At 38.1% G+C, this 12882-nt stretch overlaps 1 protein-coding gene across 4 annotated transcripts in view; it reads right to left on the bottom strand.

Moving 5' to 3' along the window:
* The window catches only part of LPXN (leupaxin), a 37325-nt gene that overhangs the window by 17000 nt on the left and 7443 nt on the right, over positions 1 to 12882 (bottom strand). For 2 of the 4 annotated variants that reach the window (XM_087854891.1, XM_045786735.2), the window contains exons 2-3: positions 11292 to 11449; positions 6550 to 6596 (exon numbers count right to left, since the gene is read on the bottom strand). In XM_087854891.1, coding sequence (XP_087711017.1) covers positions 6550 to 6596; positions 11292 to 11449 — 205 coding nt within the window. Of the gene's footprint in view, positions 1 to 6549; positions 6597 to 9304; positions 9407 to 11291; positions 11450 to 12882 lie in introns of those variants that run through there. The other 2 variants (XM_045786734.2, XM_045786736.2) reach the window with 2 other exon arrangements.

Genomic DNA, 12882 nt, shown 5'->3' on the forward strand with positions numbered 1-12882 from the left:
AACATTAGAAAAAAACTAGAATTCCTTATATTCAAGAACAGAGAAAAGCTTTATAAACGTATTGATAGGTGTTGAAAAGCACTAGAAAACAAATTCCACCACCATTCCTACTGTTGGAAGACCGAGGAAAAGAAGTTTCATAACCTGATAAAATATAAAATCTATAATGAACCTCATATTTAATGGTCACATTTCTAATTACGAGCTTGGTGCTCAGCAGGGAGTCTGCTTAGGATTCTCTCCCTCTTCCTCTGCTCCTCCCCACCTCTCTAAAATAAAACAAATAAATAAAACTTAAAGAGAGAGAGAAGAGAAGGACAAGGATCCTACTATCATTGCTGGTGTGCAATTTTATTGCAAACTGCATTGCCGGATGCATTTAAGAATACAAATAAGAGATTGATATATTGGAAAGAAAAAGGCAAAGTAATTCTCATTTCTCTTTTCTCTTTTAAATAGATGGTATGATCACTTACCTGGAAAATATAAGATAAATGACTGGATAATTATTAGAATGTAGAGAAAATACCAGGATGGTTACTAGATACAAGAATAAAATGAGGAGGCACCTGGCTGGCTCAGTGGGTAGAGCACGTGACTCTTTTTTTTTTTTTTAAAGAAAGAGCACGTGTGTGGGAACTTGAGCTGGGGGGTTGGGGAGAGCAGGGAGGGGCAGAGGGACAGAGAGAATCTTAAGCAGACTCCACACTCAGCCTGCAGCCCTGCGGCATTGACCCTGACATCATAACCTGAGCAAAATCAAGAGCCAGACGCTTACTCGACTGAGCCACATAGGCGCCCCAGGGCATGTGACTCTTGATCCTGGGGTTGTGAGTTCAAGTTCCACACTGGGCATGGAGCCTACTTAATATAAAAAAAATTTAAAAATAAAATTAAAAATAAAAAAAGAATAAAATGAAATAATTTAGTATCTTTCCTATAGATCAGTAGTAGCCAATTTGAAAATCCACTGGGAAAAAAGAACATGTTCACAATACCAACAAAAAAAATTATAGATCATTAAAGAATCACTCTAACAAGAAATGCGTAAGACTTCAATGAAGAAAAACCCGCTGGCTGACATACAAGACACATATAAATGATGATACGTAACATGATGTCAGTTTCTCTCATTAAACTATAAATTCAATGTAATTCATACAGAAATCCTAATAGAATTATTCAAGTTTATTAATAAGCTGACGCTAAAATTCATGGGCTGGAACACTCAAGATAATCTTGGGGGAATAAAGAGATGAAAAGGGAAGACCTATCCAATAGATGTGCTCTCCTATAAAGTGGCAATAAAATTTGTGTGATGTTGGTTAAGAAACAGACAAATAGATCAAAGGAATGGAACAGAGAGAGAGCCCAGAAATAGACTCCTGAACCATGAGAATTTTGCATATGCTAAATGTGGCATTTCAAGTCATCAGAAAGATTATTAGACACAAAATGCATGACAACCTATTTGAAACATAATAAATTTAGATCTTTAACAAACTCTACAAATGGGTAAGTTTTAAATGAATTAAAGACTTAAATACGCTTAAATATAAAAGTACTAAAAGAAAATGAAGAACATTTTTTATAATTTGGGGTGATGAAGACTTTCTTAAGAAAGGCATAAAACTCTGAAGTGAAGGCGAAAAACAAAAAATATCAATAGGGCTAATCTCAAAAACATTAAAACATACATAAATATTTAAAACATAAGTAATAGCCAAATAATAAAAAGTCTACAAATCAAAAAGGCAAGCTAATCGAAACATGGGCTAAGGATTAAAAGAAAAAAAGCAAGTTTCAGAAAAAAAATTTGAATGTTTATTACTATATAAAAATATGCTCAATCTCAATCTTTAATATGCAAATTAAACAGTGAGACACCAATTTTTACCCATTAGTCAAAAATCTGAAAGACTGATAACATGCAGTGTTGGCAAAAGTCAGGATTATTTTACACATATACATTTACATACATCCTAGGTAGCAAGGTAAATTTATTAAATGCTTTGCAACACAGTATCTATCAACATTTCATATGCATATATCCCTGGATTCAGCAATTTCACTTCCAAGATTCCATCCAAAAAAAAAAAAATGGAGATATACAAAGGCATATGTATAAGTATGTTCCTTAAAACATAAAAAGTACAATCTTTATGAATAAATTAAAAAAATAAATGGATATATGGTTAAATAAATTTTAGATACATGCTACGGAATACCATGCAGCTGCTAAAAAGAATGCAGGCACAGATTTCTTTGAACTAAGGAAGACTTTTCTTTTTTTAAGATTTTATTTATTTATAACACAGAGAAAGAGAGAGAGCACAAGTAGAGGTAGCGGCAGGCAGAGGAAGAGGGAGAAGCAGGCTCCTCACTGAGCAAGGAGCCCAATGTGGAACTCGATCCCAGGACCCTGGGATCATCACCTGAGCCGAAGGCAGACACTTATCCAACTGAGCCACCTAGCTGCCCAAACTAAGGAAGACTTCTAAGACACACTGTTCACTTAAAAAAGCAAAGCCCACAACAATATGAAATCTATCCTTCCATTCACGTAAATTTTTAAGCACATATACATAAGTGTGACTTTGTATACGCAAAGGTCTGCAAGGGGACATATCTGACAGCAGTTACCTATAGGGATAGCAATTAGGAGGTAGGAGGATATGTTCGAAGGGAGGTGGTCTAACTTTTTACTCTGTATATTTTTGAATTATTGAAGTTATTTTTACTATTAAAAAGTTAAATATAAAGTTAATGTAGGTATACAAAATTTTAAAACTTCAGAGAAATATAAAGAAAAATTAAAAGCACACATAACCCTCCTTTTGAGAGGCAATTAATTACTCTGGACATGTTGGCTTACACCATTATGCCCTTCTATGATTGTGCCTAATTTTGGAAAATTAGAATGACCTTTTTTTCATGTTTTAAAGTGAACATTTTTCCTTATCTTTATGCATTTTCTTATCCAACTTTATGTTCATAGCTAGCACTTACTGTCCACCCTATGCCAGGCCCTCCATAAAGGGTTTTACACATACTCTCCTTAAATCCTTATTAACAACCTTAAGAGCTAGGTATTCTCACCCCCAGAAGAAAAAACTGGGGCGTAGAGAAGCAAAAAGCTTTGCTCTATATAATACAGCTGGTAAATAACAGTTTGGGACCACAGACTGCAAAACTTACGTTCTCCAGCACCACACTAAACTATCCTCCAAAACGAGGTTTAAAGTCTATCCAGCTTTCAAATGCAGAATGTACCATAACTTATTAAACCAATCATTTATCATTAGACACTTAGATTGTTTCTGATTTTCACTGTTATAATACAGTAAGTAAATATTTGCACCCACATTTGATTATTTCTATACAGTAAATTTTGAGAAGTGGAATCACTGAATCATATAGGTAACTGACTCTGGAGTAATGTTGTAATCAACATAAACTAAGCTTAGCTAACAACCCATCAAACTGACTCTGACATGCTCTCTCTCTCTCACTCACACACACACACACACACGGAGCCATAAATAAAACCAAATATTGTAAGTCTTCTACTAAATATATTCTCAAAAATGAAAACATAGGTGTACTACTTTACTTATTTTTGTGTATTTACCAACCAGCAAAAAGGCAGAAGGAAAATATCTTCCTCTCCTAAGGAAAAAAGACTGTCTTTTGGGTACCACATGTCTCACTACTGACTTACTTATGTTTAAATATTTAACTATAAGAAAAAAGTAGGAGGAAGTGGATATTTTCCCCTCTGAAGATAAAAGATTTTGTCTTTAAGGTACAACATGGCCTCCTGCCAAGCATATTTTGTTTGTTTGTTTGATCTAGGAACAAAAATGGTCAGGTATGCAAGTGCTTGATTTAGTCCTTGGAGGCTTCCAAGAAAGTGCAGGGGAGCTCCTCACAACACTTTTGGATCATAATACCTTAGTCGTTGCTGCCACAGGCGTGTGTCTTGAAAGTACAAAAGGAAGCAGGACTGTCAGCACATTCTCTGCTCTGTTTCCCAGTATAGAATAAATGTAGCTTCTTATATGGATGGGTCTGTATTATCCTAAAAACCTGTTCATCTCACAGCTGGGGCATCCTTGTGCTTATTCAAAAAAAATTCTTACTGGTTTTTAGCAAGACTCCTAGAGCAATATGGAAAGAGAAATAGATCACTTTTGTGATACCCAAATAGTAACTCAGCCAACAATATAATATTCTAAATAAGAATGGAAAGGCCTTTAAGAATTGGTGATTACATCACTACAGGAAGTGTTCCTAAAAAGAGAGGAATCTCAAAATCAGAGCTCCTTTGATTTGTCCCCTCACGTCTTGAAGATGGTAGAAGTGCTTTGCTGTGTCATGAACAACAGTGTAATTCACGAGTCAGAGATTTTAATAATATCCAAATGCAACAGATGTGTTTAAAACAACACAGATGCCTCACGTCAGGGGCGTCACCGTGCTGGAGTTTCCCCTTATTCACTCCTCTGCAATGTTTTCATGAATTTTTTCTCCTTATTCTTACCCCAATTATTTTTGTTCATGTGTACATTTCTAAATTATTGTTCATATTGCTACTGATACACAACTACATTAGAAATATTATCACATCACTATACTCGCAACGAGCATTGAACACAGTTTCAAGGTTGAGAGCAACATTCAGTTCATTTAAGCAAGCCAGAGGAAAGGGTGGAACCGAAATGAGGGAATCTCACTTCTGGGTCTCAAGCTCTATCTACACTGCAAGCCTCATCGTCCCTGAGCTTCGCCAGCCCAGGGATTTGTATCAGTCTATTACGTACTGACGAGGCCACCTGGATTTCCTATCAATCTCTCCCACAGATCTTCAGGGCAAGTATCACTCTGTACTTGGGGAGGTTTATCAGTCAAGGCCCACTCAGGAAAATGCAAACATACTGGGAGTAAGCAGAAGGAATTTAATCCAGAAATTTGATTACACAGGTGATGGCAGAACTAAAACAGCAAACAGAAGATATTGAGGGAACTCAGAGATTAGCCACAGCAGGTAGCCATTAGGCCAAAGGGCCAAAAAAAAAAAAAAAAAAGGAAAGGCAAAGTTACTAAAAGCCAAGGGCCAAGGTGGATAGGCACAAGCTGGAACCACAGCAGATCTATCTTGCTCCAGCTAAAGCCATAAAGAAGGTGGAGCTGCTGACCCGGATGACGACCTATGGAGAGACTGGGGGAGGAAATGTCCTGACTTGCCCTGCCTTTCGCCCTCCAGCTGTCTGCACAGTGCCTCCCATTGGTCGAAGCCAGCGAAAGCCGACTGATCCTGGAACCTGGAAAACCCAACCGACAGGGGTCAGCTCCCCTGGAATACAGAGCAGAGCAAGAAAAGAGAAAGAAATGGGTCCGATGGGAAAAAGATCAAAGACTTCCATGTTGGCATGCCATCAATTGATCGCAATGCCAGATATACAGGAAAATCGCTGAAGGGCGTGCTGGTTTTTATGCGCTGGGTGCCTGTGTTCACTGATATTTCTATTGAAGGTTTGGTTTCCTAGTTTTAAAAAATTAATATTTACTGAAAGCGTATGTGCGCCAGACACTGTCTTGCTGTTGTTTTGCTTGTTTTGATTTTTTTTTTTTTTTACAAGAGTGGACAGGGTGGTCTAGGTGACATCCCACCAGGCAGTCTCCTGGAACTGGAATAAACTGGCAATTATATTAGTAAACTGGCCTTACCCCCATCGGAGTAGACAGTGTCCTCAGGTGGGAAGTTATAAAAAGACTTCATGATAACACAGGTCCTTCTCTTATTTGGCATCATGTGTGTGCACCACTGGCTGCAATTCTAGAACCAAATAAGGTGTGGTGTGGCACTCTTCACCAAGCATGAGCCTTTGCTATCTTGTTTTCCTTTTAATTTGTTAAGTCCTTCCATTTGTTTCCCGGAAAGCTGTCTGATTTTTTTAAATTATAACCACTACCTGAAGAGAGAACAAGAAAAGCAGCCTTGGCCAGCAGAAATGATTTAGTAAGTGGATCTGTTTCAATATGTAATGTTTTTAAAAGGAAATCCCCTCCCCTGGCTAAATAAATCTTGAGCAAATATAGAAAGAAGAAGTATAGATTCATTAGAAGTACATATTCGTTAGTCTGCTGCAGAGACCCTCTTGTCTCGGTTTGGCCCTGACCCTAGCTCTGGTTTTGTTGGCATGTTGCTGAAATTTCATTAGGTGTTTCCTCTTCCACGATCTGGAACATGCTGTTTAGAGTAGCCGGCCAAAACATGTGTGGTGACTCGCACTACTGACACTTTTTTCAGGTGATGAAGGAAATAGCAGAGCCCACCAGCCTGGACAGCCCATCTAGAAGCCACGTACCCTGAGAAACTGCCAAGTGAGCTTGGCAGATTTCCACCTCTGCTCAGACACTGTGGAAGAGGAAGAGGGACTTTGCAGGAGTTCTCTAATAATGAACACACGCAAAAGTGTCCACACATGGATTGATAACAATTACCTAATAACGTTAAGTTTTTAAAGTATTTAATAAAAAACATACCTGTAGACATTGTGCTCCTGGATCTGGGTAGTATACACGAGCTGCGCCTGAGACATATGAGTGACAGAGAGGAGCAGAGAATGAGTGTCTGTTAGGAGAGTGTTGGCACTCATCTACACCCAGAATTAGAGGATGGTTTTAGCTTCTAAACGGGACTGATTAGTATACCTCTGAGATCTTTCACAAGGCAGAGGAATACCAGCCATCCCACAGCAAAAGGCCACATTCTAAGCAGAGTAATCAACGATGGGAACAAATAATAGTGTCCCTCTCCCGGCACTGAAAGCACTGAAATAGAGAAGTTGATCGTACTCACATAGGAACCACAAAACAAACAAAATGAATCAGAATGAAGCCCTTTAACCAGATAGGATGGTGTCTAGGGGAAGACTATAGCACGACTAAATTTAACATACAAAAAAAATAAATAATGTGTGTCTCTAAAGGGTAGTTGACCAGCAACTCACTCATTTATTGAACAAATATTGATTGAGTGCCTGTAATGTGCCAGGGCCAGGGATGCAGCAGTAGAAAAACAAAACTAAATGAACAAACAAAAATTGTCTACCCCAACCTTACATTATGGTGGTGAGAAACAGGTAATAAAAAAAGGTAATAAGAAAAAGAATAAATCCATTAGTATGTAAAACTCATCAGGAGGTGGGAGATGAGAAATGGGGGAGATGGCAATTAAAAATATATTGATCAGGGAAGGACTCACTGAGAAGGGGACACGTGAGTGAGGATTCATAGAAGGTGAGGGAAATAAGCAGATATCGGGGGAACGTGGTCCATGGGGCCAGCACCCTGGAGCATCTGTGGAACAGAAAGGAGGCCAGGGTAGTCTGCACAGTGAACTGGTGAGACACGGATGGGAGTAAAAGGGGCCAGATCAAGCAGGTAGGGTGACCATATAATTTATCGTTCAAACTGGGATGTTTCTGAAAGTGAACAAGGGGAAGGTACCAAAAATAATTAATACTCCAGAATTTTTTAAATATATATTCATTGACCAAAAATTTGGTTTTATTGCATTGATGGACCTACAAAATAATTCTGTTGAAAACTTAGTTTCCAAATAAAAATTTCTAGAATATTTTTAAATGACACATAGCTATAAACATTAATTTCTTTTAAGATTTATTTATTTATTTGAGAGAGAGAGCGTGTACACACGGGGGGGGCAGAGGGAGAAGGAGAGAGAATCTCAAACAGACTCCCCACTGAATGCCAGTCACCCCAAACATTAATTTTAAAAAAATCTTTTATATTAATTATTTGAATATTTTTAAACAGCACAGTAAATAATTATTCTCAATATAGATTCATATACCTTAATTGGTTACCTAGCCATTGTTGTCTCTAACATTGTGATGTGGAAATTTTTCTGAAAGATGTCTTTTTTAATATGATCTTATTATTTTCATATTTTTTAAAAAATTGCAAACTTCTGCAGAGCTGCATTTTATGGTTAATATATTTTGAAGTTGTTGACACTTAATTCATGCTTCTCTGTAAACCATAATTTTTTTGAGAAAATACTCCCACTCAGCTGCTGCTAATTCTCTAAGTTCAGGGCATATTCTGCTAAATGGAGGATATCCTCAATTGTTTCTCCTATTAAAACGTAGAAATATTTCTGCCCCAATATTTTCACAGGTGCTGTATTTCTGCCACCATCCAGAGCACCTTTCTTCAATAATGTTTTTACAAGATGAGCTCTTAAGTTGTCTCTATTCATGATTCTTTTTAACATTTTGCCAAATGTAGATACTGGAAATCATAGGCCTTCACAATTCCATCCCATTCTGGTGGAGAATATAAATTTATCCAATTAAAATTAGAAACTCCATCAAAGGCAAGATTTTTCCAAAGCACAATTTTCAAATTAGGTAATTAAACCATTTGAGCTCTCATCTTTTAACTTGTTCAATTCCTCCCCAGCTTTTGTCAAGAGACATTTGAGCTCCTTCTTTTTTGCAAGCTTTGTTTTACATAATTGCAACTTGCTAAAAGCTTCAAAAGCTGAATTTTCATGCTACATTCACTGAATAATTTGATTAAATATTTCTGACTGATTTTGCACATAATGCAACCTATATTTAAGTTGCTTTACAAAGCGTTTTTTCAAAGGCTCAGGCATTTCTAAAATCTGATGGATGACAGGCAACACAGAAAAAGCTTATGCAGCCAGTGCTGAAATGTTTCTGTATTCAACATCAGCTTCTGTCACGAGAGCCGTGTAGATGAGTCAGAGATATGTACTGTGATTGCGTAAGCATATATTTGTAAATTTTGACGTTTGCAGTTTCGATTCTGATTGGTGGAAGCCTGCAGCTTCTTTGGATGCAGTCATGAACTTTAAGTACATCACAACCAATTCCAAGCACGTCTCTGCTTCATAGGCTTTTAAATCTGTAAAGAACATTTTTTTTATCATAATTCTGTGCTCTACCAAAATTTGTATTCATATTACCACCAAAAAACAAAAAAACAAAAAAATACACCCACTTTGTCTTCAATGTTGAACTTCTCAACTAAATTTACAATGGCATTGACAATGTCAGATGTTTCAATTCTTTTTGACAGAAGAATGAATTTCCAAGTACTTTATTTCGACCCTTCGGATTAGATGAAAAAATGAAAGCTTTTGGAATTAACAAGTGTTCTGACTGAGGCGGCACTGATATAAAGCTGACATTATTTGGGAGTCAACTCAATCATCACATTTACTTTAGTTACAAGCACAAGGTACCTTGAAACTGACAATGAGCACAACCAATGTAGAGGCGTCACTTGATCCAAATGGAAAGGTGTGCTTCCCCACGACATGTAGACACACGTCCTGCAGCTGTACCTGTTAAATCATTGGGCACGCTCTTCTTAAACTGTTAACTTCTAAAGTAGGGGCTGATGCTTCTTGCCCATAGCTGAGTCTTCCTGTCTTCCAAGGGGGCAGTAACATCTCTACTTGCCTCCAGGGTGGCCAGGAAATGTTGGCAAATATTTTGGGCAAATTACACATTCCTCATCAGTTTCTTGAGAAAATGAAACATGTAATTTTGGACTTGGTTTTGGTTTGAGCCAAAGGCTGCGAAAAGCATCTACCACAAAAATAAAAGCTTTGCCAAATAATAAAAATAAATAGCTATAGCTTTACATATACAATTAAAGCCAAAACTGCTTACTCGAGAACACTTAGATTATGCTACACTCAACGGCAAGAATGCTTATTAGCCTCTATTTCCTAAACATAATTTTTATGACATTAAGCCACAGTTTCCCATATTTTTTTCCTGGCCCTGAGGAGCCTCCATGTACCTCATGAGCATGAGTGGTGGTATACCGAGTGGCCAGCTGGGAAAAAGCCTCAGAAGTTTTCCTGCCACCACCTAACACCAGCGGAGCCGGCCGTTCCTGACTGACTGCACTTAAGCTCTTAGCTTTAACAACCGTCACCCTGCGTATCATCCCTGGAAGGGTGCTTACCCGTTAGGATTCATCTGAACAGAGTCAGGGAAAGAAGAGATGACTTATGGAAATGTAATATAAATACATAAATATAAATAAAATATGAGAAATCTAAGGTAAATGGCAAAGCCAATAATAGATGTTGAGAAAACAAGCAAAACCCCAGGGCTCTCAAAGTGAGCAAAGACATACCCCACTAAGGTCAGCGTAAAGACCACCGTGGCTTTTACTTCAAATGGAGATGGAAATTCACAGTGGGGTTCTGAGTAGAGGAATGACATGATCTAATTTAAGCTTTACGGGATCACTCTGGCTGCTATTCTGAAAATAAAATGCAGGGGGCAAGTGTAGCAAACCAGCTAAGAGCCTGTGGCTATGATCTTGCATTGAGGAGAAAAGACAATAGCTTCCTAGGAGACAAATAAATGTGCATCCTTAAAACTGTATATACGTAGTTGGACGGAAGAACAGTTAAAGGGGGAACAAGACACAGAATCAAATTTCATGTCCATGAAACCCATGATTTCATACCAAGTGTACGAGGATAAATCAGAATATTGTAGTTAACACCGCATATGAAGAGTATCTAACTTAATTCCTCTTAAACTAATTCCACTCTCATCAAGCAACTTCCTAATTATAAAATAGATTCAGGTAGACAGGAAGGGAATATTTGTATCAGCAAATACTATTCTCTGTTCTACTTGGTTTTGACTCTAGCCAGAAATTAATAAATTGGATTTCTGGGTTTTTCTTTTATACCATCTCTTATGAGTTTAGCTTGTTTGTGTTGGTTCCCTAGAACACCATCATCTGTAGGTAAACTAATTGAGTTTCCTAATACATTCAACAGAAAATAAGACCTGGAAAGCTGTGACCTTAGAAAAGTCACCTTGAAAAGACTTGTCTGAGTTGCCACTTGGCCTAGCCCAGGTGACCCCTGGTCTTGGTGAGTGCCATTCCCGTCAAACTGTGACATGCAGCTCTGATGCCCAGGCATACCAGAATATTCCGAGTAAACTAGGGAACACCGTGTTACCGTGCCCTCATCAGAAAAAAATCAGGTCTCAAAGGCTTATTCTTCTATGATGACTTTCTCAATTCTCATCCTTTCCAAACACAACCACCTTGAAGTTATCATAGAAGGATTTTTCTTTCTCTTTCCTGGATACATGATTCTCCTTTCACGTCATTTTATGTAAGATATAATCAATTTTCAGAAAGGACTCCAACTATATATATTCAAGGTACTCCAATAAATGAAAAGTTACCGGCAAGGGACTTGTATCATTCTGAAGAGAAAGGGTCTCTGAAGTCTCAGCAAGGTTACTCTCCTTTCTGGAGTGCTGATCCAGGGGAAGAGGAGCTGAGCTGGAGGATTCATCACTGTCCTGGAGGGTGGAGCGCTCCAGTTCCTCCAATAAGGCATCTATATCATAAGATATGAGAGAATCACAATACAGAACATGGGATGATTTCTCTTTTGGGAAGATTTCCCCCTTAAATATCACCCCTGTGCCTCCATTCACCTCCTTCTTCTCTTGGGTTAAGGCTACCTTCAAATATCTTCCCTTACTCCTTATTTTACTTCAAGAATATGGTCTGTTCTCCCAGAGGATGTTTGATGCCTCCACATACTGTGACCTATTTCCTATGGTTGCATCCAATTTCACAATATCACTCAAGCATTTGACTTCTTATATTGCAAGGTATTAATTTTATCATTCATTTAGGGTGGGTTGCCCACAAAGACCCCCAATTAAGAAAAAAGTAAATCCTATACATTTTTCCTATCAGAAAAGTACAAGTAATTACACTACAATTTTTGTAAATGTACCAAGACAATAATGCTTATTCTCAACCCTGATTGTTTTTTTTCTTATATCCCAAGCACGTAACAAAATTTTCAAAACAAAGTAGAAGTATTCTGTCTTTTAGGATATATAGGGTAAAAAAAAAGGGGGGGGTCAAGGAGAAAAGAGATATTGCAAAATCAAGCAAGATGATGTTGCAATCCAAATCTTGAGATTTGTTTCTCCTGTAGTTTTCTTGGAAAAAAACCAATGCACTTGACAAGTATCACACTACCACTTTTCTGTTATGATGAAATTAATAATAATTAATAAAAATTCACACATTACAGGCACTATGCTCAGGAATTTATATATTTCATTTAGTCATCCTAATGCTTTAAGGCAGGCGATATTATTGTCCTTATCTTGTAGATCAAGAAAGAGACTGGGGGGGTGCCTGGGTGGCACAGCGGTTAAGCATCTGCCTTCGGCTCAGGGCGTGATCCTGGCGTTCTGGGATCGAGCCCCACATCAGGCTCCTCCGCTATGAGCCTGCTTCTTCCTCTCCCACTCCCCCTGCTTGTGTTCCCTCTCTCACTGGCTGTCTCTATCTCTGTCGAATAAATAAATAAAATCTTAAAAAAAAAAAAAAAGAAAGAAAGAGACTGGGGCGCCTGGGTGTTTCAGTCAGCTAAGCATCCAACTCTTGATTTCAGCTCAGATCGTGATTTCAGGGTTGTGAGATTGAGCCCCGTGGAGCCTGCTTAAGATTCTCTCTCTCCTTCTTCCTCTGCCCCTACCCACTCTCTCCCTCTAACAAAAAAGAAAAGGAAAAAAGAAAGAAAAAAACTAGTGTCACACTGCCACTGACGCCGGTCCTGTCTGATCCTGGGCTATCTGATCCCAGCCCCTGCACTAACTTCGTGTCAAAAATTCCGGTCCCCATACTCATGTGGATTTTCAGGGTCATCTTGGCATGACATGCTCTTCTCTGAAGCCGTTTCCTCATCTACATAATGAAGCAATTCTACTACAAATTTTTTCAAATTGTGGGTTGAGACCCATTAGA

The sequence above is a fragment of the Ursus americanus genome, chromosome 24 (assembly GCF_024610735.1).
Source record: "Ursus americanus isolate L20-20 chromosome 24, mUrsAme1.1.p, whole genome shotgun sequence".
Classification (NCBI taxonomy): Eukaryota; Metazoa; Chordata; class Mammalia; order Carnivora; family Ursidae; genus Ursus; species Ursus americanus.